At 42.2% G+C, this 24,285-nt stretch overlaps 1 protein-coding gene across 1 annotated transcript in view; it reads left to right on the top strand.

Moving 5' to 3' along the window:
• Positions 1 to 24,285, top strand: part of POMT2 (protein O-mannosyltransferase 2) — a 475,144-nt gene that overhangs the window by 330,553 nt on the left and 120,306 nt on the right. The window contains exons 10-15 of the mRNA XM_086937548.1: positions 5,467 to 5,533; positions 6,140 to 6,200; positions 7,325 to 7,403; positions 11,581 to 11,732; positions 16,606 to 16,697; positions 17,594 to 17,670. Of these exons, the coding sequence (XP_086793674.1) occupies positions 5,467 to 5,533; positions 6,140 to 6,200; positions 7,325 to 7,403; positions 11,581 to 11,732; positions 16,606 to 16,697; positions 17,594 to 17,670 (528 nt within the window). The remainder of the gene's footprint in view (positions 1 to 5,466; positions 5,534 to 6,139; positions 6,201 to 7,324; positions 7,404 to 11,580; positions 11,733 to 16,605; positions 16,698 to 17,593; positions 17,671 to 24,285) is intronic.

The following is a 24,285-nucleotide window of genomic DNA, read 5'->3' as shown; positions in this document are numbered from 1 at the left end:
TTGCTCTTTCGTGGGCTACTTTTGTGCGCCCTTTATTATCCAACATGCTCCCTCTTTGTTTCTATAAGTAAAATACGTTTGTTTTATCCTTGCCATTGCATGCCTGCATTTGTCAAGGTCCAAGGCCTTAACTTAATATTGAGTTTCTGCACTTCATCATCTTGTTAAGCTAGATGACACTGAAATGAAGCAGCCCCTGATCACTGCCTTAAGAGGATCACACAGCATGGGTACTTTATCCTGCCTCAAACTTTCTGTTTAACTCCAATGTCAAGAAGCTGTGGAATATTAAGTCTCCACCTCCTATCCCTTAAGCCCCTTATTCTTCTTGGTCAAGTTCCAGGTGAATTGGTGCATGATTTTAGAGTGCAATATTTATTGTGCTTAATGTTTCCTATGATTGAGTGAGTGTAGAATGGGAGTAAGCTACCTCCTGTGAGCAATTGGACCAATCCAGCCCAGATTTTATATGCAGCCGAGTAAAAGATGTTGTCAAGTCTGTCTGAGTGTAGGACCCTCCATGCCTGCCGTCAAACCCAGTCACTCAATATAGTTCTGCAACATCACCGTGTACCGAAAAAAATCTGTGCTAGGTTCTATCGTTTGAGCCATTTGTCACTATGTTCATGTCTTTGGCTTTAATATCCTTCCACTCTGCTCTCCAAAGTTCTCACCAACATTGGCCACCTTAGGAACCTCCTTTGTTTGGATTTAGCCACAATGGTGGCTTGTTTCTCCTTAATCGAGTCAGAGTATGCCGTGCTGAAACAAGACTGTCCTTGAATGGATGGTTCACCTCTGCTTCTACCCCTATGCCCTCATCCTGAAATTCTGACTGGCTTTACCTCATCAGTTGAGCATGCTGTACACCTCTGCTCTTTCCACTGAAAGATCAAACTGAGTTGATGCCCACCAGTAGGCAAACTTACGTTGATGCAGGAAGACTGTGATCAACCGGAGGTCTGATTTTTGCTTGTGCTTGGCAGCAGAGAAGTCTTAAAAAGCTAAAGGTAACGTCCTTGGAAGGCAATACTATTTTTAGCTTGGGCCACGGGCTTCAGCTCTTTCTTAGACCTTAAAGTAATGAACTTGGGTCAAGATTTCGGCTGTCTGCCAACCCTCATGTCACTCCCACACTGTATGTGTGATTGCGTCTAATCTGTGAGTCCTCATGTGTGTAAAAGTTCCCCAAAAAAGTAATGTGTTCTCTGCCCCTCTACTCTATATGTTATTCCGTTGGTACCTGTTTTTCAGTCTGTTTCACTTACATATGTTCTCAGCTTTCTTCAAAGGTAAGCAGTCTGCTTTCTATAGTGTGCATTTCTTCCGATCTGAGGTTGACTGTTCTTTCTAAATCTTCCGCAAACTCCTCAGACATTTCTTGAAGTCTGTTCTAATAGTGCCCACTTCTGCTTAAGTTTCAGTCACAAATTACTAGAATCCTGAGGGATCGTAGCTTCAGCTTGGAACCGCTCAGACCTATCTAAGGAGTCCTTTGCTGACCTCCGGGCTTTATCCATGTTATCCTTTTTGTGCTATTTCTCCATCCACTTATATTTGGCTGATAGTATGCCTGGCAACAGGAAAAGAAGAGGACTATGTAGGCCCTGCATGCTATTCGTTGTGGATGAATGGGCTGCTCGCCAGTGGCTCTACCCCATCAGAACAAAGCCACACTGCTCCAATTGCAGCACCACCATGGTGTCAGAATCGGCATTCCTCAGGATCTGGATGATGCAAAATATGGGCCAACCTCCCGACATCCCCAAACTCTGACCAAAAGTTTACAGAGTTTTAGGGTGATCAGGCGAGGGATAGGAAAGGGTAGGGACAGCGGGGATGAGAACCTGGAACAAGAAAGCAACAAGATCAGAAACATAGAGCATATACAGACTACTCTTATATCGCTACTGGACATTGCATACCTTATCTACCAAATGGATCAGCATACTCTTGTTAGACCTTCCATCATAACAGACCACTCTAACTGATAAGACCTAATGCACAACAGAACAGGAGTTATCGATAAAACACTCATACAGGCTTCCACATTTCTATATCACCTGCAATGTATTCACTGGCTCACCGGTTCTATGGGGGAATGATTTCTCAAAATGAATAAAGTAAAAGAAAATGCCAGGATGTAAAGTTCAGTTGCAGTGTATCATTCAGAGTACTGTTAATCCATCCTGTTTCATGCTTTGTCAAATCAGCGATAAAAGAAGGCTTGGCTTCCACAGTGTATATACCGTCGCCTTGAGCCTAATTGCCAAAAGAGATGAAGAGATTAGAACAGTCGGGCTTCCGTGGTTACTTCACCGCTGCCCTCTGAAATGTAAACCCAAAACACAAATGAAGGCTTCCGTGGTATTGGTACAACCGTCGCCTAGAATTAGTGACAGACAACCTAGTATTCCGATGAGGAATTTCAGAATGGCAGAAAGTCAGGCTTCCGCGGTTTCATCACCGCCGCCCTCTGACCAGTAATCCAAAGGTATCAGAAGCGCATCCGCGTTACAATGAACTATCGCTTTCCAAATAGCGATACCCAAGGCACAGTCAAAAGAAGGAGAAAAGGCGTCCGCGGTAAATCCCAAAAAACGCCGCCTTACCAGCTGAAAGTGGACTCACCAACGCTCCAGGTCCGAGAGACAAACGGCCTCGCTGCACCGCAAACATCCAGGGAAACAAACGTCAACAAGGAGAATTACGCATGCTTGCGTGTGTGCCGCGCACCGATTAAGTAACGCGCGCTTGTCCTACGATGGCCTTCTGGGAGATGTAGTGGTTTGGTAGGCGCAATCATGGGCTATACCTGACACATGGTGCTCTAGCCGAGGTAGTCCAATGTCCTTTCATGAGTGTTGAGCCGTTGATAGGAGCCAACTAATCAGTAGAATTGCCAGATATCCTAACAAAGACTTCATACAGCCCAAGTACACTGTTTAGTGTGGTACCAACGCAAAGACCAGTGTTCCGATGCCCCGAGACTCTCACTTCTGTGTCCAGAGCTATGCCTTACTCCGCAGCCCTTTACCTCTTCCAGTTGTGCCACAGGCACATGGTTGTCATGGGCTGTGCCGGGCCGTTACATCCTAAGGGTGTCAAGAGGCTCATTTGTCTTTCTCTTCTCCCAGCTGCCCTGTCAGTTGTTGCTCATCCTGACCTCTGCCTTATCCACACCTGCTACAGCTTGGCTAGCATACCACAGCTCCACCGTTGCATGTCGTCCCGCTCACCGTTCCGACCTCCGGTGGGGGCTCCCTCATCAACACTTAACACTCCCTGCTGCCATCAGGAGCCATGTTGTCCTCCGTGCTGCCAGCCTCACCCCCAACCAGACCGCCTGTGGGATCCTGCTGATGTGCAGCCTTCCCCTCCTTCACCTGCTCACTGCCAGCCTCTAGCAGTAGCCAGGCCAAAGGCTGGTAGATCCTGGTAGATCCAAAAGGCTGAGCCCTCAATGTGGTCACTGTGCCTCAGGGCCTTGTCCATACCTAGCAGTTCTTCGGCTTCTTCCAGAGCATTGCCTCCGATTCTCCCTACTTGTGCCCAGTCTCCGCTTCCACCACCCGTCCAGCACCCAGTCTCCCACCGGCCCTCATCTCACTTACTGCTGCTCAAGATGGCAGCCAGCACTGCCATTCACCAAAACGCGCCTGGCAGGTCTGAACTCCAACTACAGCTACCCACTGCCTGCACTAGGGTCTCGGTTCCACACCAACCCACCAGCACAGCGTTAGGCTGTAGGGTTTCCATAAATATCTGTTTTACCATGGATCAGAGCGTTTAAACCCTAAAACTACTTTATTCTCCCTTTAGGCCACGCTTCCATAAATTAGATCTTTAAAGATGACTTGGGTAGAAACCATTGAAAATGAAAGTAGTTGAGGCAAAACGTATGAGACTAGGGTTAGTTCATTTGCTGATGAGAGAGGGGCATTGTAATTGAATTCCTCCTCATACCAGCATTTTGGCTCACAGTGTTTCCAAAATTATCATTTTATTTTGTGTCTAGTTTCGGGGCACTGAATATTTCAGAATCTCTCAAAACACATATGTGGCCATTATCTGCACACTGTTTCACTCAAAGCAAACCGTGATACAAGGCCTGATCTAATCTCGTTTGGACTTTGGGAATGCCCTGTATCTGGGAGCGCCTGACTTTACCCTGCAGAAACTACAAACAATCCAAAACTGTGCTGCCCGGACACTATTGCAAATCCCCCGCAGGTCATCCGTTAAGTCTGGGCTAAAAAGCCTACACTGGCTCCCCGTTAGGGAGAGAATCAGTTTTAAGTCCCTTTGCCTCGCTCATCAGGCTTTCTGGGCTACTGGTCCTGCAATTAATCTACCCCTCGTCACCCCGTACCATCCTGCCAGACAGTTGCGTTCAGCCTATGCCACTCTGGTCATGGTACCTAAAATAAAGAGAACTAGAACGGGTGGCCGCTCTTTCTCCTATAACGTGGCCAAGATGTGGAATGCTCTCCCCCAATATCTAAGGTTTAATCCAGAACTCACCTCTTTTCGCAAGCAATTAAAAACGTTTCTGTTCAATAAGTAGAACTTTCACTGGGTCATCATTTTCATCTAACCGCACCTCTGTATTAGTCTCAGGGCTGGGACGCCCCAGGGCAGCTACGTTCGCTTTACAAAACTCATTTTCATTTCATTTCACTGTTAAACTTCAGGGGCCCTAAACACTGAAACAATCAGCAGCACACAAATAGCAATAATAATCGACAACTGAGGGAGTTGGGTGTCACGTCCACCAATATAAAATCCTAGATTGTAAAATTATGATTTAAAAATTGAGATGTTGTGTTTCCTCAAGATTGGTATGTCATCAAATGGCAAAACTGTATTTCCAGAATTCACTAATGTGACAAATATTATATTTGCTTGTGCGGAGCATCACCCCTTGAAAACCCTATGTACATTTGGTGCCACCATCTTTGGGACATTCGGCACAACTTGGTTAGAGTTCAAGGTGTTTTTTTTATCGATTGGAAAAAGTAAATATCTTCACATTTTCTGTTATTGCTGGGGGTCCTGAAAAAATAGTTTGCATGAGTCCACGAAAAAAACTCCCCAACAGAGAGCAAAGTAAACTAAATATACACATCTTGGACACATGGTGCAATTTTGGTTCCTTCAATACATTTGTTGTGGTTCTTTGCCTCACCAGCAGCTAACCTCGCTGTTGATTCATTAGCCTATTTCCAATCCTGATCACCACATTCCTGTTTATGTAAAACTAGTCCCTCTACATCCAGTATGCAGAAACACAATCAGTTTTTTCCTCAGTTTGCTCTGGTGCTATGCAGATCCAATGTGCATTATCTTGACAATATTCATCTCTGATCAGTCTTTTTTGTTATCCCTTTGTTGTATGTCTTCTCCTCTTCTTCTATACCTGGTGCTTTATTTAATGGCGGGGCTAACATTGAATTAATGTTTCAGGTTACTACCTATTCACACAAGGACTTCAATAACCAGTGGATCCTGAAGAAGCATGACACCAACAACGGTAAGCACCGCATTATTTGTTCTCGTGGTATTCTCTTACGCCCAGTCACACCCTTTCACTCTTTTGACATCATGAACTATATGCTTACGTTTCTAAGAAACACATATAAACCAAATGTTACAGCATATAAAGTATATGTTTCTAACTCTTTCTGGTGTTTTACCAACTGATTTAAATGTGTCTCTTAATCTCCCATTTGCAGTGCTTGTGGCAATACTGTCAGCTATTTTGACCATGGCGCTTAACCTGGCATTTACTTTAACATTCCTTGAACAATAACATGTTCAGAAACTTTTAAAAGATGGTTATGAACTCTCCAGAGAAGGAGACAGAGGCAGACACACACCCACACATCCGCTGTCCCACACCCCCAAAAATATTTGATCTTCAGGAGTAGGAACATTGATGGTTTTTTAATTGCACTTTTAAGAAAGCTGTACAATGATTACTCTTTCTTCCTGCTTAATTCCTTAAGTTGTTGTCTTTTTCGATTCTGATATATTAGCATGTGAGTAGCATTTACCTCTTTGCTAACATTTACATCACTTAGATTCCCATGTTATGTCTTTGACTAAATAAATCTATTCTGATGGTTTTACCCGCTAGAACCCGGTGCTCCTGTAGAATTTGTGAAATCTGGGGATCTTCTACGACTGGAGCATAAAGTGTAAGTTTCTGAAACTTCATATGTGATGCTGACTTTTTTAACAATTTGGCAGACGGCTGAGCTGCCGTTACAATATTCCACTCATCCTCAACATTTGTTATTATTGTTCCTTGTATCTTTTTCCTCAGCAAGTCGTTCACAGCTCAACCTAGTTTTGAGGCTGTTATGGTTGCAGAACCATAACATCGTCCAGCTGGCACTGCAATACCAGCAAGTTTTGTGCAGGGTGCTGGGAGGAAGGTTGAGGTTGTATCTGTTCTTGCCCAGTTTGCTTGTGTCCACACCATTGCTGCACCATGCCATTGGGACCATCACATGTATCTCAGACGTGGAATCCAAGGTTGCTCGACTGGAGCAAGCTTGAAAATATTTGGGATTTACAATTCTCAGGTATAGGACTCGATAATTGCAGAGAATAATTTAAAATAGGTTGATAAAAATATTTGATTGATTTCATGTTCTTAGGCCATATATTTTAATTTGGAACTGGGTAACAGAAATATTCCAGACAGCCCGCCTGCTGGAGACTGTCTCAGTGTATACTTCTCCACAAGATCTGACAGAACCCATGCTTCTCTGTCCATGTGACAGATTCCATACAGGTGATGAAAAAGTGTTTTCCTTTTTTCCGATAAGTTTATTTGCAGGTAGGTAACTTACAGAAAGTTGCACCCAAGTTTCTCTTCCATGTTTTTGAATGCTACGTCTAGTCATCCTATTCCAGTAAAAAAAAGCTATTTTGCCATCCAGGTAGTTGGCTATTCTAAAACAAGGTCCAAACAAATTGACAGCCTAACGGTATTCATAAGTATATATATTTTCTTTTAAAAAGAATTCCGGGAACTCTGAAAACACAGAACATTCTGGCAAGCTTGTGACTTCATTAAAGATCACATGCAATGTCTTTTGCCAAATGTACATCTGCGATGTTGGGTCTAGTTGGACATCCGATTCAGTTTTAATGGGTAGGAGCAGACTGAATACTAGGATTTGTGACTTGGGTCTTGGCTCACAATTTAAGGACAGGCCATTCAGCTGCATTCCTGGGGTTTGTGGAGGGCTGTTTTATCCGACTATGAGCTCTAAACACCTCTAGGACTTATGTGTTTTGCTTTTATTCTCAGGACAACACAGAATCTGCACAGTCACAAACGTGAAGCACCACTGACGAGGAAGCACCTCCAAGTCACAGCTTATGGCATGGTAAGAGACCAGCACTGATAACTAGAACCGCACATTCTCTGGTCACTCAAGAGATGAGCTGTTAACAAGGGCTCAGTGGAGTAGGGACACAGACACATTCACAAAGACACTGCGTCCTGATAGTCAAAGGTTAAACTTTGTTACATTAGAGGTTCTTTGTTTAGTACCTGCGCTATCCTAATGCTGTTTTGGGCTTTGAAAATCCATGTTAATAATGAGGGCTTGGAAGGTAATTAGCTTATTTGTCACATTCAATTGAATGTTTAAAGCAGTTCCATGGTTTTGCTAGTTTTCCTTTGCTATCAAAGGGAATAGTAAAGATAGAAACACAGTAAAGTTTTTTACGTTATCTTCAGAAGTAGAGCTGTCATTGCCAAACATGCTTTCTTGGTTGTATGCTCTTATCTGCTCTTAAGGTTAAAAGGAAGGTGTGCGGAGAGATCACAGATGAACAGTGGGAGAAGTGTTACAGGGTCACCCGAGACGTCTCGCTTAACAGTCGCCATAAGTTACTACATTTCAAATTTCTCCGCCGAGCCTATTTACATCAGTCAGGGCCCTCAAGATAGATCCTACTAAGTCACATAATTGCTTAAAATGCTTATCCCCACATGCCGACTTTCTACATGTGGCCTGGACCTGTCCTCGCCTACGGTCCTACTGGGCGGCGGTGCATGGGAAAATAATTGGGATTCCACTTGTCCCCTTCCTGAAATTGCCCTCATGGGCTACACAGTTCAAATTCCCAAGAAAGTAAGGAGATTGGTGACTCTGGCTCTTTTGCTGGCAAAGAGGGAGGTGGCCATTCACTGGGGCAGGACGTCTTCCCCCAAACTACAAGATTGGCTGAATAGTTTAGTGAATAGTTTAGTATTTTGCAACACCAATGCAGAATTGTACACCAGTCTTATGCCACTGACGTCCCGACCCAAAGACATATGGGGACCATCTGGGCGCTACCAAGCCAACTGCTGTTGCACAGGTAGATACCGGCATAGTTCCGGAAGGGGTGGGCTTACAGATTGTTACTGAATACTCTTTTTAGAATACTTAGGCCACTGTTTAGTAGGCTTGTAATACATTGAATGCCTTAATGCAATGGCTTGGAGTGGGATTGGGGGGGGTGTGGGGAGGAGGGCGGATACTGACGACTAATAGTTGTTGCCTCTGCACTAGTCGATATATTGTCTATTTTAATATCGCCAAATGACAGGATCGATTTTTTTAAAATATCAAGAGACTTTATGCAATGCAATGTCGACGTTATCCTTTATTTTAAAAATAAAGTGTTATAAAAGTAAAAAAAAAAAAAAGAAAAGTTAAAAGGAAGGTACAGAGGTAGAGAACAGTTGTCATACATCAATGGAATGTTTACTGATTCTTTCCTGTCTGTCTCGCGAATCATACAGACCTTCTTTTGTTCCAGTAGTCATTTTTTTGTTCTCATATTCCAGCACCCTTTTGAGTTATAATGCATGTTTAGGGAGATAACCAGAATTAAAAAGAAAATGCATGCTTCTGAACTTGTTAATCAACAACAGAAGAGTGATAGGTAACAGACACCTCAAGGGAAAATCTCCAAGGAAGGAAAAAGGAAAATGTTGAAGGTTGAACCTGGTGAGAAGAAAAACACAAAAGTTAATTGTAAAAAGAACCCTCACTCACCAGCCTAGTGGTGACATGCTTCATCACTGGGTTCCCACTGGGAGGATCGAATGTCCTCCCAGTGTGCTTCCACGCCTGTTTACAGTGGAGCTGGTTCTTTTGTGTGTTGTTTTGGTGAGAAAACCCAATTGTGTTAAGTGTAAGCAAAATATTAGTTAAAAAATGCGTAGTTGTGACTGCCAACTACTTTATTAATAGTCCAACCCGCATTAGTAAAAACAAGTGGTGGTAGGACTTTTAAATTGGTTTCTTAATTAGGAGACCCTTCGTCCTATGTAAATTTGGTCAAAAATTAGTCAACATGTTTCAGCTTGTCGAGCAAAAATCGCTCAGCATTCGTCAGGACCATGAATCTTATCCACTGGCGGTGTGCACGCGCTAAGGTGCACCCAACCGTGAGGAAGTTTGTGTGGAAAAAGAAAGAAAGAAAGAAAGAAATGACTCACGGATATTGACCGTGATGGCACTCACAGTTATTTACTGGGGCCTTATACCTGTGAAAGGAAAAATAAACACAGATACCAGAAGTTAATCTTGCACATAATATCCTTTCAACCCGAGATAGATTCAAGGGCAAAAATTATTTAATTGTTTATCCATCACCAGCAGACACCCATATTCATGCAAACTGTTTCTCGTGCTCTGAATAATAAAGAGTGACTGAGCAACGTGCATCATTTTGTTGACGTTATCGTATCAGAAACAGAGTTTTTTTGTTCCCAATTTGGTTACTCTGTTCACACAATTAGACTTTGATTGTCATCATATATATGTCAAAAGGTTGCATGATGTCCAGAAAATGTAGTATAACTGAACCATGCAACAGTGACATAGACAAAAGGAAAATCGTATTTCTTAAGCTTGTGCACTTAAATTAAAAATGATAATATTCAACATTAAGGAAGTTGTATAAAATCCGTTATTTTAATATTAAAATAAAGAATGGAAGAAATGGGTGGCCTCTCCGTGGACTTACACGTTCTACTTCATTTTCACGTGACATGGGCAAACATGGCAGGGGTTATCTTCACGCCGGGCACACTATGAAGCAATCGGTAAAGACAATGTCAATCTCACCCCGTAGTGTCAATGGAGCTGATTACTACCTTCTAGTTCAATTATAAAAAGACAGTTACAAAAGGAAGTGAAACCTAATTTAGATTTACGCTTACTTTCTAGCCCACGGCTCCCCTCCGACAACCTAGTCAGTCACTTCCGCCGCCCGAATCTACTCTGAGCATTGCGCAGTAGTTTGAAATAACGCTGAACGCGGGTCATGTGACGCAGGGCACGTGATACGCGTGTCATTGCATATATTTCTACCTTTCCCATATTTAAAGGAACAGACGAGTACTTGTGAAATTCGAGTATTCCCCTAACTTTATTATACCACTCGACAAAGCCTCAATACGAACATTGGAGGTTTTTTCACAAAAAGGGGGGTCCTAAGTTAATATAGTATTCACAAGTTTTAATTTCAGAGGGTTCGGTTATTATTTCGATATGTTCCGCCACATGTGGGTTGAAATGAATGCGTGCGAAGTAGTGGGGATGTCATATTCATTATTTGTAGATTAAGCGTTATTCAAATGTTACATAGGGATGACGTGAATGTCTCCTGGATATAGGGCTCCTATAGGTGTTGTTCAAGAGTGTTTTTCTAAGGGCTCTTATTAGAGAGGGGGTCTACTGTATGTTCTCTCGACTCAAGTGAGACATACTGGAGTCTCCATCAGTTACTCTGGAGAATGTGTAGAACTGAAAATAGACACATATGATATCATCAGTTATCTTATATCCATTGTGGATGTTTGCTGCTAGAGTGGTTAGCGTCGCAGTACAGATCCCCATGGGATGTCATCGTTTTAGTCCTACACAATGGCTAGACAGACGGTGAATCCATCGTTGTTCTTTTTCAAAGAGACACCTTTCATTGCCACCCTCTACATGTTCGATGATGGTCCATCGCATGTCGTTTGGTGTGTGATTCTTTTCAATAAAGTGATTGGTCAATTTTGTTGCATTCCTCTTACATCGGATATTACTCCGGTGTTCACTGATTCTCAATTTGACACGTCTCGTCGTCATTCCAACGTATTTGAGGGTACAAGTGCATGTTATTAAATACACAACATTGCTTGTATTACAGTTTGTGTGACTGCGTTGTTCCCACTGTTTTCCGGGTTCAATGTTTAAGAACTTGGTGTGGGAAGTCAAATGACAGACACTACAGTCCCCGCATGGGTGGGAGCCCCCAAGCATTCAGTACAGTAGTCTCCTTTCTGGTCTGTTGTTGGACTGGGCGGGTATGGAATAGTGCGTCTTTTAGACTTGTAGCTCTTTTGTAGGAAAAAATGCGCTTTTTCCACTGAAACTGGTTACTTGTTATAATTTTCCAGTTCTTCTGGATGCAGCAGCTCACTGCTTCTGAACTTGGCCAGCTGTTGCCGGTATCACTCCATCTCCTGCAACTTTTAGGTTATAACCTCTAGCATTTGTTTTTAAATCACAGAATGGAACAGGTGACTCAAATGATTTCTGGAGGATTGACGTGGTTGGCTCAAAGGAGGGAAGTCGCATCAAAGTCCTACGCAGCAAAATCCGCCTCACCCACCTGGCTACTGGTTGTTTGCTGGGCTCCTCTGGGAAGCCACTGCCAAAATGGTGAAGTGATCTCTAGAGCATATCTCTTTTTGCTACTTTTCATTCACTTTTTGTAGGCATAACTGGTATCTGCTTTTCAAATGTATGCCTTGAGTTATCTTGAGAAGAAACTAGACTATATGGCCCCAGTAGTTTTCTCTTCACATCTACACTTTCACAGGAAGGTAATGCTAATGTGTATGACTTGTGAAATGGGCATGTGTTTATATTTATTTGAAACAATGTTATCATCTTAGTGTCACTGTGCAGCCACTTTATAGAGTTTAATGTACAGTTTGCATAAACAGTCTAACTTCTAGGTTATATATACTCTCAAGTAGTGCTAGTATGAACAAGGTATATCTTTAATATAGGTAGTACAGAATTTGGCAGATGTAAAGATTGTGCTTTAAATCTATGACATTTGTGGAGAGGGTGCTGGTTCAAGGCAGTACATTGTCGACCTCATGCAGTTAGACTTTGGCTATCGACAGAAAGAAAATTACCACCGTCTAGAGAAACAAGAATGAAGTAAAGGAATTAGGTGCATGTGCTCAGTGATGAAAAAGAACCCTCAGGCACCGCCTGTGAAGGTCGGTAGCCAATTGTCTTCATTGGGTTCCCAAAGGTTGAAAAAGATGTGAGGTAGTGATAAAGAAGTGCTTTAAAAAGAGCATTGGCTACTCATCACAAAATAACTTTATTAAGAGGGTAGCTCTAACTCTGGTAAAAACAGTGCAAATTAAAGGACTGGTGAATGGTTGAGTTAGTTTGAACCAAAAAGTCCTTACTGAAGTGAGCCTTAACGATGAAATACCGTGGGGTACGGTAATGCGGCGATAATTACAATAATTGGTGTCTCCTGGTTAACATTTTTTTGAATACTAGTGCAATATAAATGTCTGTAGGGTGACTCATAATGTCCCTTTTTCCAACAGTACCCCCTCCTCCTCTTGAGACAGCTCTCACTTGGTGCATAGCAATAGGTTAAGTAGTGTTGTGGCGCAGCACCACACAATTACGAATTCTGACGGGGTTAGGCTGATATTGCGCTATACAGGTGAATTATTTAAATAGGGCGTTAGTCATTAGCCACCTTTTTCTGTGCCCCTCTACTGCTAATACACTTCTGACCCTTCCCTAACGTAATAGGTCCTTTGTTTATCTGTCATGCACTAACACTTGCTACATGGTACGTGGCCCCTTTAAATTACTCTAGACCGAGTAAGAACACGTGACCTATGACCAACGCGAGTCGCACCCCTCTGGCGCTTCCGCGTTTTTCACTTACAAAACTAACCGACGTCTCCATTGCCGCTTGTTGTTACGGGCGGCGGTCGCGGTCTAATTAGGTCTAAACGGCGGGGAGTCGCATCGGAGAAAGTAGGTGCACGTAGCGATATTATTTCACTGCCATTATGTGTTTTAACCTTGCTTTACAGTAATACGGGTGCCTTCTAAAACCCTTGCTGCACCACGTTATTATTTCTGCAGATGGACCGAGCGTGAAGGTTTCCCCCCACCGCCAACCCATGAGGTCCCACTGAGGGCTTACTAGTGTGAGTTTTCTCTGCTTCTGTCAGTATGCTACACGACTGGCCAGTTTCTCATGCCCCATTCAAAAAACGTTTTGGTGATTTATTCAACTGCTAACCTTCTGGTTGGATTTACAACTATGACGAGCACTTTTTAAATTATATATTCACCCCGTGACCGCAGATTAAAATACCTGCGTGTTATTTAAATTAGACTCCTAAGTTGAGGAGCCCTGTTTGAACATTCATATGTCTATATGTCTCTTATGGGCTTATTGTTCCAAGTTACGGTGACTGTATACCTTAGGAACAACTATTCCCAGTCATAACAATGGTGCATGCGTTGATATAAGTGCATGTTTGATGTAAGTACATGGCTTCAGAAAAATGTTATAATAGTCACATTTTTAAACATACTTGTTTTTCTTATTACTTTTCAGACTTTTTGTCTCCCCCTTGGGGTGAGACTGCGGGGACAATTACCCAATATAGAAAGTCCACACTAATCAGGTTGTATTAGTTTTTTATTTTTATTTCTTCTTTCTCTACACCTTAGTTTTGGACATCTTAGCGTATGTCCATCTAGGGGTTTGATAGAGTCCTGTGGTCCTGACGAATGCTGAGCTGAATTTTAGCTCTTAAGCAGAAACATGTTGACCATCTTTGATTTCTTCTCACTTCAGTAAGGACTTTTTGGTTCAAACTAACTCAACCATTCACCAGTCCTTTAATTTGCACTGTTTTTACCAGAGTTAGAGCTACCCTCTTAATAAAGTTATTTTGTGATGAGTAGCCAATGCTCTTTTTAAAGCACTTCTTTATCACTACCTCACATCTTTTTCAACCTTTGGGAACCCAATGAAGACAATTGGCTACCGACCTTCACAGGCGGTGCCTGAGGGTTCTTTTTCATCACTGAGCACATGCACCTAATTCCTTTACTTCATTCTTGTTTCTCTAGACGGTGGTAATTTTCTTTCTGTCTATGGACACTTATTGGTCCATAATCCTGTTATTTTCATTTTAGTTCACTTTGACACTCTTCTGTTGATTATTGTACATTTCGGAAGGGGTAAAAGAGTGTTCTTAATTATACCCTCACTCTCCTGTTGTTCCATAAGACTTTGGCTATCAACACTACTTGGTCGATGTACTTGCAGTGTCAGACCTTATTTAGTTGTTTTGAGAAATCTCTGAATTGTATCTGTTAAGGGTACGCTCTTGTGAATGGATTGAGGATAATTGAGAGTTTGTGCCTGTCTACATCTATGGGTCTTGCTCTCAACTTTATTGTTGAATTATCTTTATATCTTTATTTGATTGATTGATCTTGGTGATGGTCTGTATGTTGATTGAGATTTTTTAGTGTTGTGTATTTGGGAACCGACCATTGAATGTAGCATATGCATTTATGTACTTTGATCTGTGTTTTTACATGGCATAACCAATTTCATATTTATTCCTAGATTCATAATTAAACCAATGTTTTATTTTGCAAGTGCAATGTGATTCCTCCAGTTGAGGATAGCCAATGCTGCCTTGCTCTGCTCTTGCAGCTTTTTAAAGAACTTTTTGTGTTGCCATATGTTAATCCAATTGGTGTTTTCCTAACACTGCACTAAATTAAAGGTTGAGGAAGTGGAAGAATTTACACTTGGCACTGGCTACCTTATTTACTTAGCAGAGTATGAACCTTCATTCTTAATGGAATCATGCACCAGTAGATGTGTTCTGTATAATTACATATTCGTGCCTCGAAAAGTTGTAAATCCCAATAACGATAAGTAAGCCACTTTAATGCTATGGACGAGATGGTCTCGTCCTCAACGTAACTAGTCCCAATGGTGCTGAGGACCATCTCGACTGTAGCACTCAAGGGGTTAAAAATGTTTGAATTATGACATTAAATCCATTGAGTTTGTGATAGGGAAGGTTTTAGCCCTGAATGTATGTAGTTTGGTTTTGGGAAAGGGTCTTAAGTATGTTGCTGCTTTGTGTGGTGGTTTCTTTTCATATTAATGTAACCATAATGTTGTATTTTATTTCCTTATTGCCTTGGTGTTTGCCCGTAATCTTTTGTTTTTTTATGTAGTGTATAGTTGTGTTTACTTCAGACCTTGCTAGACTCCCTAGCTCCTCTATGCCTATTTATTAATGGGTTTACTCCGCACTGTGTGTGAATTTGCTGTCAAGGACTGAGTGTCCATGGCACCAGGAATCTCTGATGCATGGCAGAGTGCTTATAAATGGTGGGATCTTGACTGCTTGCTGTTATGTTACAATGTGCTGTAGGATGTCTTGAGGCCTTTTATCTGGTTAGAGTTGAGTGAGGTTTCTGTGCGTTTCTGTTTTTTTGTTTTTGCGTCTTAGGGTCCTTTCTGTTTGGTGCAAGAGATTGGAGTTGAGAAACCGATATGAAGCATTTAGCCTCTAAAAACTTCAAAGGTTGGCTGATAGAATAATTTCTGAGTGTTTTTATGGTGCCAGCCATGTTTGCTCTGAACGTTAAGCATTTGTCTACATTGGCTGCTGGTGTATACAATGTGTGTACTTTTTGTGGGCAGTCCACTTAAGAATGTGGCATCATCACTGTGTTTCACTATGGATGGATCTATGCATAAGGGTGGCCACCTCACTCCGGGTCCTTATTGACACAGTTTCAAGTGGTAGCCTTTTATTTCATAGCCTCTGTGTACTGGGTGTTCTAGAGTTTTTTTTATTTCCCATTAAACTAATTAGCATAACACACCTGAAATCAGTCATTTCTAGGTCTTAAGTTCAGAACTGGAGACAGTGTTTGTAATGGCCTGGAGTGAGGTGGTCACCCAACTGTGGATTGTTGTTGTTATTCCTTGGCACTTCCTCCTCTCAACATCACTCTCAAAGTTAAGGATTTGGGCTCAGGAAGGGTTTAACATTTTCCATTGATATTTTTCAAACTCCGACTTGTCAGTTCTGATCTTTATATGTGGCAGAACTTTGATAGGAAGCAAACGAAAAAAATGAAAGGATGCGGAAAAAGTCATTTTCAGAGAGATATTTGAAATGAAAGGCCAAATGGGAATACTGCAGACAACGAGTCAATGTGTGCATCTGTTTGATGGTCCATGAGAGTGCGTGTGTTGGTCCATGAGTATGTGTATCCATAGAGCGCAGGTTTCCTCAACAGGCGGTACTTTCCTCTGTTAAACAGAGTTGAAAACTATCATTGTTAATGCTAACAAAGGAAATTTAAATCTGCGTTATGAAATGTAATGAAGTTCTCTATCGATATTGCAAACTATAAACAGTTACATTTGGAAATCTCCACATTGGTTTCTTGTTTGACATATTGATGCTTGAAAATTGCTTCTTCACAGGGGCTGGGAACAGGGTGAAGTGACATGCAGTCCATACCCAAAGGAGACTCCCAACACTCTGTGGAACGTAGAGGATCATGTGAATCCAAAATGTAAGTCCCGCAGCATGTGCTGATATTTCAGAGGATCTAGCAAACACTTCATGGTCTCCAGTATAATATTTAATACAGTACTGGACTAAATTAAAGGTTTAAATAAGTCCTAGTAAGCTTCCTTGTGTTTTGCACCCCAGTGCATCACCTATATCACAGCAAGGCAAGCTGCGAAGCTTCAGTGCCATGCTCCTGCCTTTTAGAGCAGCTGCATTGAGAGTGCTGCCGGTCTATGTTTGAACCCTTGGAAGAGGTTAGAATTTGTCAACTGGTTATTCAGCTGCTTATGATTATTTGGGAGGACATGCTAGAAGTTCTGTTTTAAGCACTAACTTTATCCTGCATTGTATCTTACATTGAATCACATCCTATGAAAATCCCAGGTCCACTGATTAGGAATCTGAATCCTCAACGTATTGATAGGAAAGCATGTGAATCTATGAAAGATTAATATGCTAAAGCAATTAGCTGTTGTAAGAGGTAAGAAACATTCTTGAAGGGATAAAAACTGTGAATATTAATTGCACCCACAGTACTGATGATTCTTTCAAGCAGAAGACCAACTTCAATCAATCAGGAGAATTATAAGCTCATTACACACCCGTGAGGGTCTCAAGGCACCGAGGGAGGGGGGTGTCCTTTAGAGCACAGTGTGAATGTCAATTGAAAAAAGTTTTGAAAATGTACAGGTACTCGATTGCGATCTGTGGAAGAAACAAGAATAGTGATTAGAGAATCAAAAAAAAGAAATCCGTTTGAACAGGGATTTGGTTGACTTGGGTCTCTTATCAAATGGGTAACTTATTTGATCAGCCATGATGAGACTTTAAGCTCGTTTCAGAATTTCAACTTGTAGTGTACTTTTTAAGTGCTGTCATCTGCTTCTCCCTCTGTAGTGCCCAACATCAGCCTTGCTGTTTTGAAACCTACTTTCCTGGAGATCCTTATTGAATCACACATTGTTATGATAAGGGTAAGTAAAGATGATGATCAGAATTGGTGGAATGTGAAGGGAAAATTAAATCAAGTGTGGAGGCACTTCCTTTGGTGGATGGTTAACTTCTCAGGCAGGGAGACTAGACCCAAGGTGGGAAAGCACTTATTGAAATGGGTACTCCGCTTTAAAGGTTAGGATGGTGCAAGCTGGATGTGGGATGGCTCGGGAACTGTACGCACTAGAGCGATGGCTGAAAGAGTTCCAGGTTGAAAGTGACTAACCTCAGCCTGCTGGGGCTTTCTTAAGTCCTAGGGTTAAAGAGACAAAATCGCCATGTGGGGGTTTCAAAAAGAGTGTGATGAGCTTCAACACATTCAAGGATGCTCAAAAAGCAGGCAAGGCAATGCAGTCTTACCACACTCACAGTCCTAGAATGTCTTCTGTGGGTCCTCCATCCTCTTGCAAAGCACAAATCTTCAAAATATAGTAGCCATATGGGTTGAAAAGGATTTCTATTTTCTTGGCATCTCACTTCCTCAATGTATCCTCTAGTGAGGCTTAGTCTGCTGGACTTTGGTTTTTTCTTCTAGTAAATGGTCATCTCTGTTCGGCATCATGTCATATATCTTCATATCCTCCACTGTGGGTCAGAGCAGCAAGGTTTTCCAATTCCTTGTCTTGATTCCAGGCTTAGGAGGGGTAAGGGTAACTACAAGATTCCTGTTTCTTACCCCTTTGGACTTCTGGAGAAGGTCTACTGCATCAGCATATACAAATACATTAAACTGTCCGTAGTGCTTAAATTCTTGTCCTTTTCAGATGACTCTGCCAGGAAAATGAGTCCAATTAAAGGGTGTGCCATGTTCAAGGTGGGTAGTGTGAACCAGTATGAGGTCTGTGCAGTTTGCAGAATAGATGCCAAATTGGAACAAATGGGGTATAATATAGATGGCCACAAGAATTAGATGGCAGGAGTTCCCCAGCACTGGATCTTTCATAGATTTACATACTTGACCTGTTCCCCATTGCTGAAGTGGTTGTCCCACGTTACATATAAAGCAGCAAGTAATAACTTTAACATTGAAGTCAATGGAGAAAAAACATTTACTTCAATAGCTCGTCCTAGTCATTAAGAATGGCCCAAAGTTAAGAAAGTCAGGCAACAGCATCCTTTAGAACCCTCACCACAGAGGCTCCAGGCTTTCAGGTTTTCTACTCTATTCCAAACAGAGGTTCATTAGCCAAAATAACAAATAAAGTAAAATATAAACAGAAGATAGTTAAACGGAAGAAAAAAAATGATATCAAGAGATATTTTTTTTTAATTCTTTTTCCTAAACGAGGCATCAAGAAAAGATACAGTACAGCAGAGTCACATCTCTGCCACAGTAACATCTTTGGGAGTATAGGAAACCATTATACATACATATCAGGAACCTTACGGGGATGGGGGTACTTGAAAAACAGCATTCCTAGGTGGCACACAGATCTCTCCTCTATATGTGTTCCAGGGTCCCCATATTGAAGCCCACTTTAGAGTGCGGCCTCTTGCCATAAAAACAGTCTTCTCACGGAACATACACCAATCGAAGTCAATTTTCCATCCCTTTAGAGTAGGAGGCCGTTCAGATCCCCACTGCTGGGCGATATTCCTCTTTGCTATCATGAAACCCAGTGTGGCCCACTGTGTCTGTGCAGAGTTAAGGTTGGTAGGTTCCCAAATATTAAGGAGGCATCTTCTCGCCTCCTGTATCAAGGTGACCCCAGGACCTCGTGCATAGTGTTGTGAATCTTACCCCAGTACTTAGTGATATATCGACACTTCCAGATGATATGGAGGAACGTACCCACAAGCCCACACTTCTGTCTACACAAACCAGCATCCAGCAACCCCATTCGTACATGACGGGGTCCCGTGATATAGATCATGTGTAGTATTTTTAACTGGACGAGTCGCAATCGTGCAGGAATGGCGACCACTTTTGGGGAGGACATGGCCGATTGCCAGTCCTCGTCATCCAGTTCTATTCCGTCTCGTGTCCACTTATCCCTCAGCTCCCTGAGCAGTTCCGCCCTGTGATTTATTAGTTTCTTATAGATCAGGGAGATCGTTTTTTCTGGGAGTTGACCATCTAAAATTCCATCCTCGAGGGGCGAGGCCTCAGGCAGGTCAGCATCCACAGGCAAAGCCGCCTTTAATGCGTGTCAAATTTGTGCGTATCGAAAATACTCAGACCTTGTCAGCTCAAATTCTACCTGCATTTCCTCAAACGATTTAATCCTCCCCTTGCTCCAGATGTCTTTAATGGTTGATATACCGATCAGATCCCACTTATCAAATCCTCTCGTATTCCAAAGCTTACCCAGCTGTTTCGAATCAAAAAGTGGGGTAGCTAGTGTCAGTCTTTCCCTCCATCCCAAAGAACTCGTGGCATTGTGCCAGATCCGTACAGCATGTTTAGTTGGTCCTGTCAAGTCCAACTTCGTTGTTTTAGCATATAGCGCCCTATTGTAACTGCCCCCAGGAGGAGCCATTTATCCATAGCATAGCCGGGATCGGCAACAGGACCATGATTGATTGCGGCCAGTTGGGAAGCCCAATAGTATCGTTTGATATCTGGGAGGGCAATACCTCCGTCATACCATGGGAGTGTCAACTTGGCTAAAGCAATACGGGGTCTGCCCTCCCATAAAAGGGTATGCTGTAAACCCTCCAACTCACGGAAATAGCTAGCCGGCACTACATCTAAGTTATTTTGAAGGGTGTAAAGGAAGCGAGGCAGAGACATCATTTTAAAAAGAGCTGCTCGCCCCAATAAAGAGAGCGGAAGTTTCTTCTAGTTCGCAATGTCACTCCTAAGCCTCTGCAAAGGGGGAAGGAGATTCTTGGCATATCGGACCGCCGGATCAAGAGAAATGAAAATCCCCAGATATTTTAACCTCCCGTATTAATTTGAATGGGACAGTTTCGGGGAGGGACCGGGGGCTCCCCTTTGAGAACAAACAACAATGATTCCCCCCAATTAATGGAGAGCCCGGAGTTTTTACCAAAAGAGACAAGGACATCGCACACGACAATGAGGGACTTACGAGGAGAGGTCAAGTAAAGCAGTATATCGTCTGCGTACAAGGAGATCCGGTCCTCCCACTCAGAGGACCACCGAATGCCCCGGTTAGATGGTTCACAGCGTATCCAAGCCGCTAGGGGTTCCAGGGCCAGTGAGAAAAGGAGGGGAGAGAGAGGACAGCCCTGTCGAGTGCCCCGACCGAGACAAAAGGACGCCGAAAACCGATTATTAATGACTATTTGGGCGAGTGGCTCAGTATATAGTAAGCGCACCCAGCCAATAAAGTCTGGGGCAAATCCAAATTTAGTCAGGACCGCCCACAAATAGGACCATTCTACGGTATCAAACGCCATGGTTGCATCAAGTGAAGCAATATTGGCTGGCTCCTGCACCATGCAACCTGCGTAAATTGAGGGCCTTATTTCTGTGAGGAATAAAGCCCGATTGATCTTGGTGGATCAGCCTGCTAACCACTTTCACCAGCCTATTAGATAAAAGCTTGGCCAGTATTTTGGGCTCAGCATTCAATAAAGAAATAGGCCTATAAGAGGCACAATTAGTCCTGGGCTTACCCTCCTTGTGAATCACCACCACAGACGCAACTCTCTGGTCACGAGGCAGGATCCCCTTCTCCCCGGCTTCAAAAAACATACTTTTAGGGTAAGGAGACAGCTTATCAGGCCTGAGCTTATAGAGCTCTATTGGGAGCCCGTTGGGTCCCAGTGCCTTACCCGAGTTCAAAGAGCGGATAGCTTGGGCTATTTCATCGGCTGTTAAGGCACTATCCAGAAAATCACTGTCCTCACTGGACAGACGAGGGAGCTGTATATCACGAAGCAGCAAATTGGAGTCCTCCTCTGGTTCATCCGAGACCGAGGTATAAACGGTTCGAAAATGTGCCGCAAAGCTATTGACAATACTCTGGGGTTCCGTAAAGCAACGGTCTCTCCTCTGTAATGAGCTCTGGGACTACACGCTCAGCTCTGTCCTTTTTGTCCAACCAAGCAATAAGTTTCCCTGCCTTATCCCCAAGGTCATATAGTCTACCCTGCTGCTCCCTGCCAAGAGCCTTAGCCCTATCGGTAACCAAAGATTTATAATCCTGTTGCTTAAGGCTCAAAACATGTAGTTTAGCCTGTTTTACTTCCCGCTCCAGTTCCCCTTTCAGACGAGTAATCTCAATCTCTGCATCAACAACCTCTCTATTCTTTTCCTTTTTTGTTCCAGCTATCAGTGACAGAGCCTGACCCCTAAAGACCATCTTAAAAGCTTCCCAAAGAGATACAGAGAAGGACATCGATCCTTCATTATCCTTAAAATAATAATCTAATGCCTTAAGGAGGTCCTTACGGAGTTTGGGCTTACGGAAATACCAGGGGTTAATAGGGGCCACCCTACCTGCCGTTCCTGAAGTGACAGAAAACCGGAACCAGAGCGGGAGTGATCAGAAATCCCCCTGGCAAGATGAACTACCTCAGCAACACAAGACGCCTGAGCTGCTGGAACCAAGCAATAATCCAGGTGGGAGAGGCTGCCGTGGGCGCCAGAGTGCAATGTGTATTGTTTGTGGTCAGGGTGGAGCAATCTCCAGCTATCCACTAAACCCATTGCCTCAATAAAGTCCATATCAAGAGATATTTAATGTAAATTCATTCTGAAATTGAACAAAAAATAAACATAATAATAATGACGCTCATACAGTAACACAAACAATGATAAAAGTGTGAACACTTACAGGTGTAAGCTGAACAAACAATAGCGTAGAAAAAATACAACCATTGTGTCCTCTCTTATTTAGGCTACGTTTCAAGCTTCGGCGGCGTTTCGACCCACGGGTACTTTAGGGGTCATCGTCAGGACAAAGGCTTCAAGTATAAGAGCGTCCACTTTATTTTCGATAAATGAAATATGTACATGGATTTGCACTAGATAATATAGGTCAGAAACGGTGTTTGAAAAAAGGAGGCACTAAATGTTTACGGGTGGGATGTATGTTGGCACTCTTTTATGAAGATTACCATTTAATTGGAGGGTCCTCAAATCATGGGTATTTGCATTTTCGGTCTTTTGCTTATCTTAGCATTGGGTTGGTTACTTTTTGACTTTTTAAAACGTAGCGTCCGTCCCACTATTTTTGGTAACACATTTTTGACTAAGATCTTCAGACCTAGGAGTATTGTCGCATTGAATGGTCTGGTTTAGCTGAATAGAGTCATCTCAAATATGCAGTTTCTTACATGTTTTGTGTAAACATAGTTTTTTGTCTCTCAATTCCAGTTCAGATAGAATCTGCTACTAAGTTCAACTAATAGACGTAGCATCTTATCCCCTCTTATTCCCGTTCCAGATGTAATTAAATGTGCTATTTTAACATGGGAGTCTATCTTGCCCATTCTTTCATATTGTTTTGAAATTAATTGGGAGTGGACTTCCTTCTTGGTCAAATTTATGAGGCCATGTGAGAGAATCTACTTATTGATTGCTCTTTTTTATTTCTTTGCAGCAATTTAATTGTTTGTACCAACCTTGATTCTTCATTAATAAGACAGTCGGTAATATTGTTTCTTGGATATCAGTTTGGATCCCATAGCACTAGCTGGCACATACCCTCATTGATTTATATTTGAGTAATTTCTTGTGACCATCTTTGGCATACCGACAGGTATGTGGAATTTATATTTGCAATTTATCTTTGACAGTTTGAGTCCCCATTAAATTCCAGTATCTGTGCCCGATACATAAGGTTTGGTGTTCCTTCTTCGTGTTCATTGTGGAGATCCATTGAGGTGATTATCCAGCCTCTACTATTTACTAAATATTGTCCTTCTATTCACAGTTTCCACTTTTTTCATTTCACTGTTTCTATTGGAATACTTGGGTTTTGGTCCTTTTTTCTCTTATCGTTTTCCTATTTTTTCCTTTTTTCAACCAGCGTTTCTGACTTTTTTGTCACGCTTTCAGTGCTGATTATAAATTTTTAATTATCTATTGCAAATCCATGTACATATTTCATTTTTATAGAAAATAAAGTGGACTCTCTTATACTTGAAGCCTTTGTCCTGAAGATGTACCCTAAAGTACCCATGAGTCGAAATGCCGTCGACGCGTGAAATGTGCCCTAAATAAGAGAGGACTCAATTGTTGTATTATATATTTCTGTACATGTTGTTTTGTTGTGTTTTTCTCTGCCATTGTTTGTTCAGTTTACACCTGTCCGTGTTCATACTTTTTTCATTGTTTGTGTAACTGTATGAGCGTCATTACTATTATGTTTATTTTCTGTTCAATTTCTTATTGAATTTACATTAAATATTATCCTTTTGATATCATTTTGGTACATGGTTATTGCGAAATTCAGTCAGCACTGGGCTTTTCTTCTGTTTAACTATCTTTTGTTTAAATCTGACTTTATTTGTTATTTTGGCTCATGAACTGCTGTTTGGAATAGAGCATATATTGCCCCAGGTTCTTGTTCTAGGGTTGCCCTTTAGGTTTTCTACTGCACGTCGTTGGAAGGGAGTCTCCCTGAGCTCTGCTCAGTGTTCTTATTCTGACCTACTTGTCAGGAAGGTTGTCTTCAAAA

The sequence above is a fragment of the Lissotriton vulgaris genome, chromosome 9 (assembly GCF_964263255.1).
Source record: "Lissotriton vulgaris chromosome 9, aLisVul1.2, whole genome shotgun sequence".
Lineage (NCBI taxonomy): Eukaryota > Metazoa > Chordata > Amphibia > Caudata > Salamandridae > Lissotriton > Lissotriton vulgaris.
This window is presented reverse-complemented; position numbering and strand designations above follow the sequence as displayed.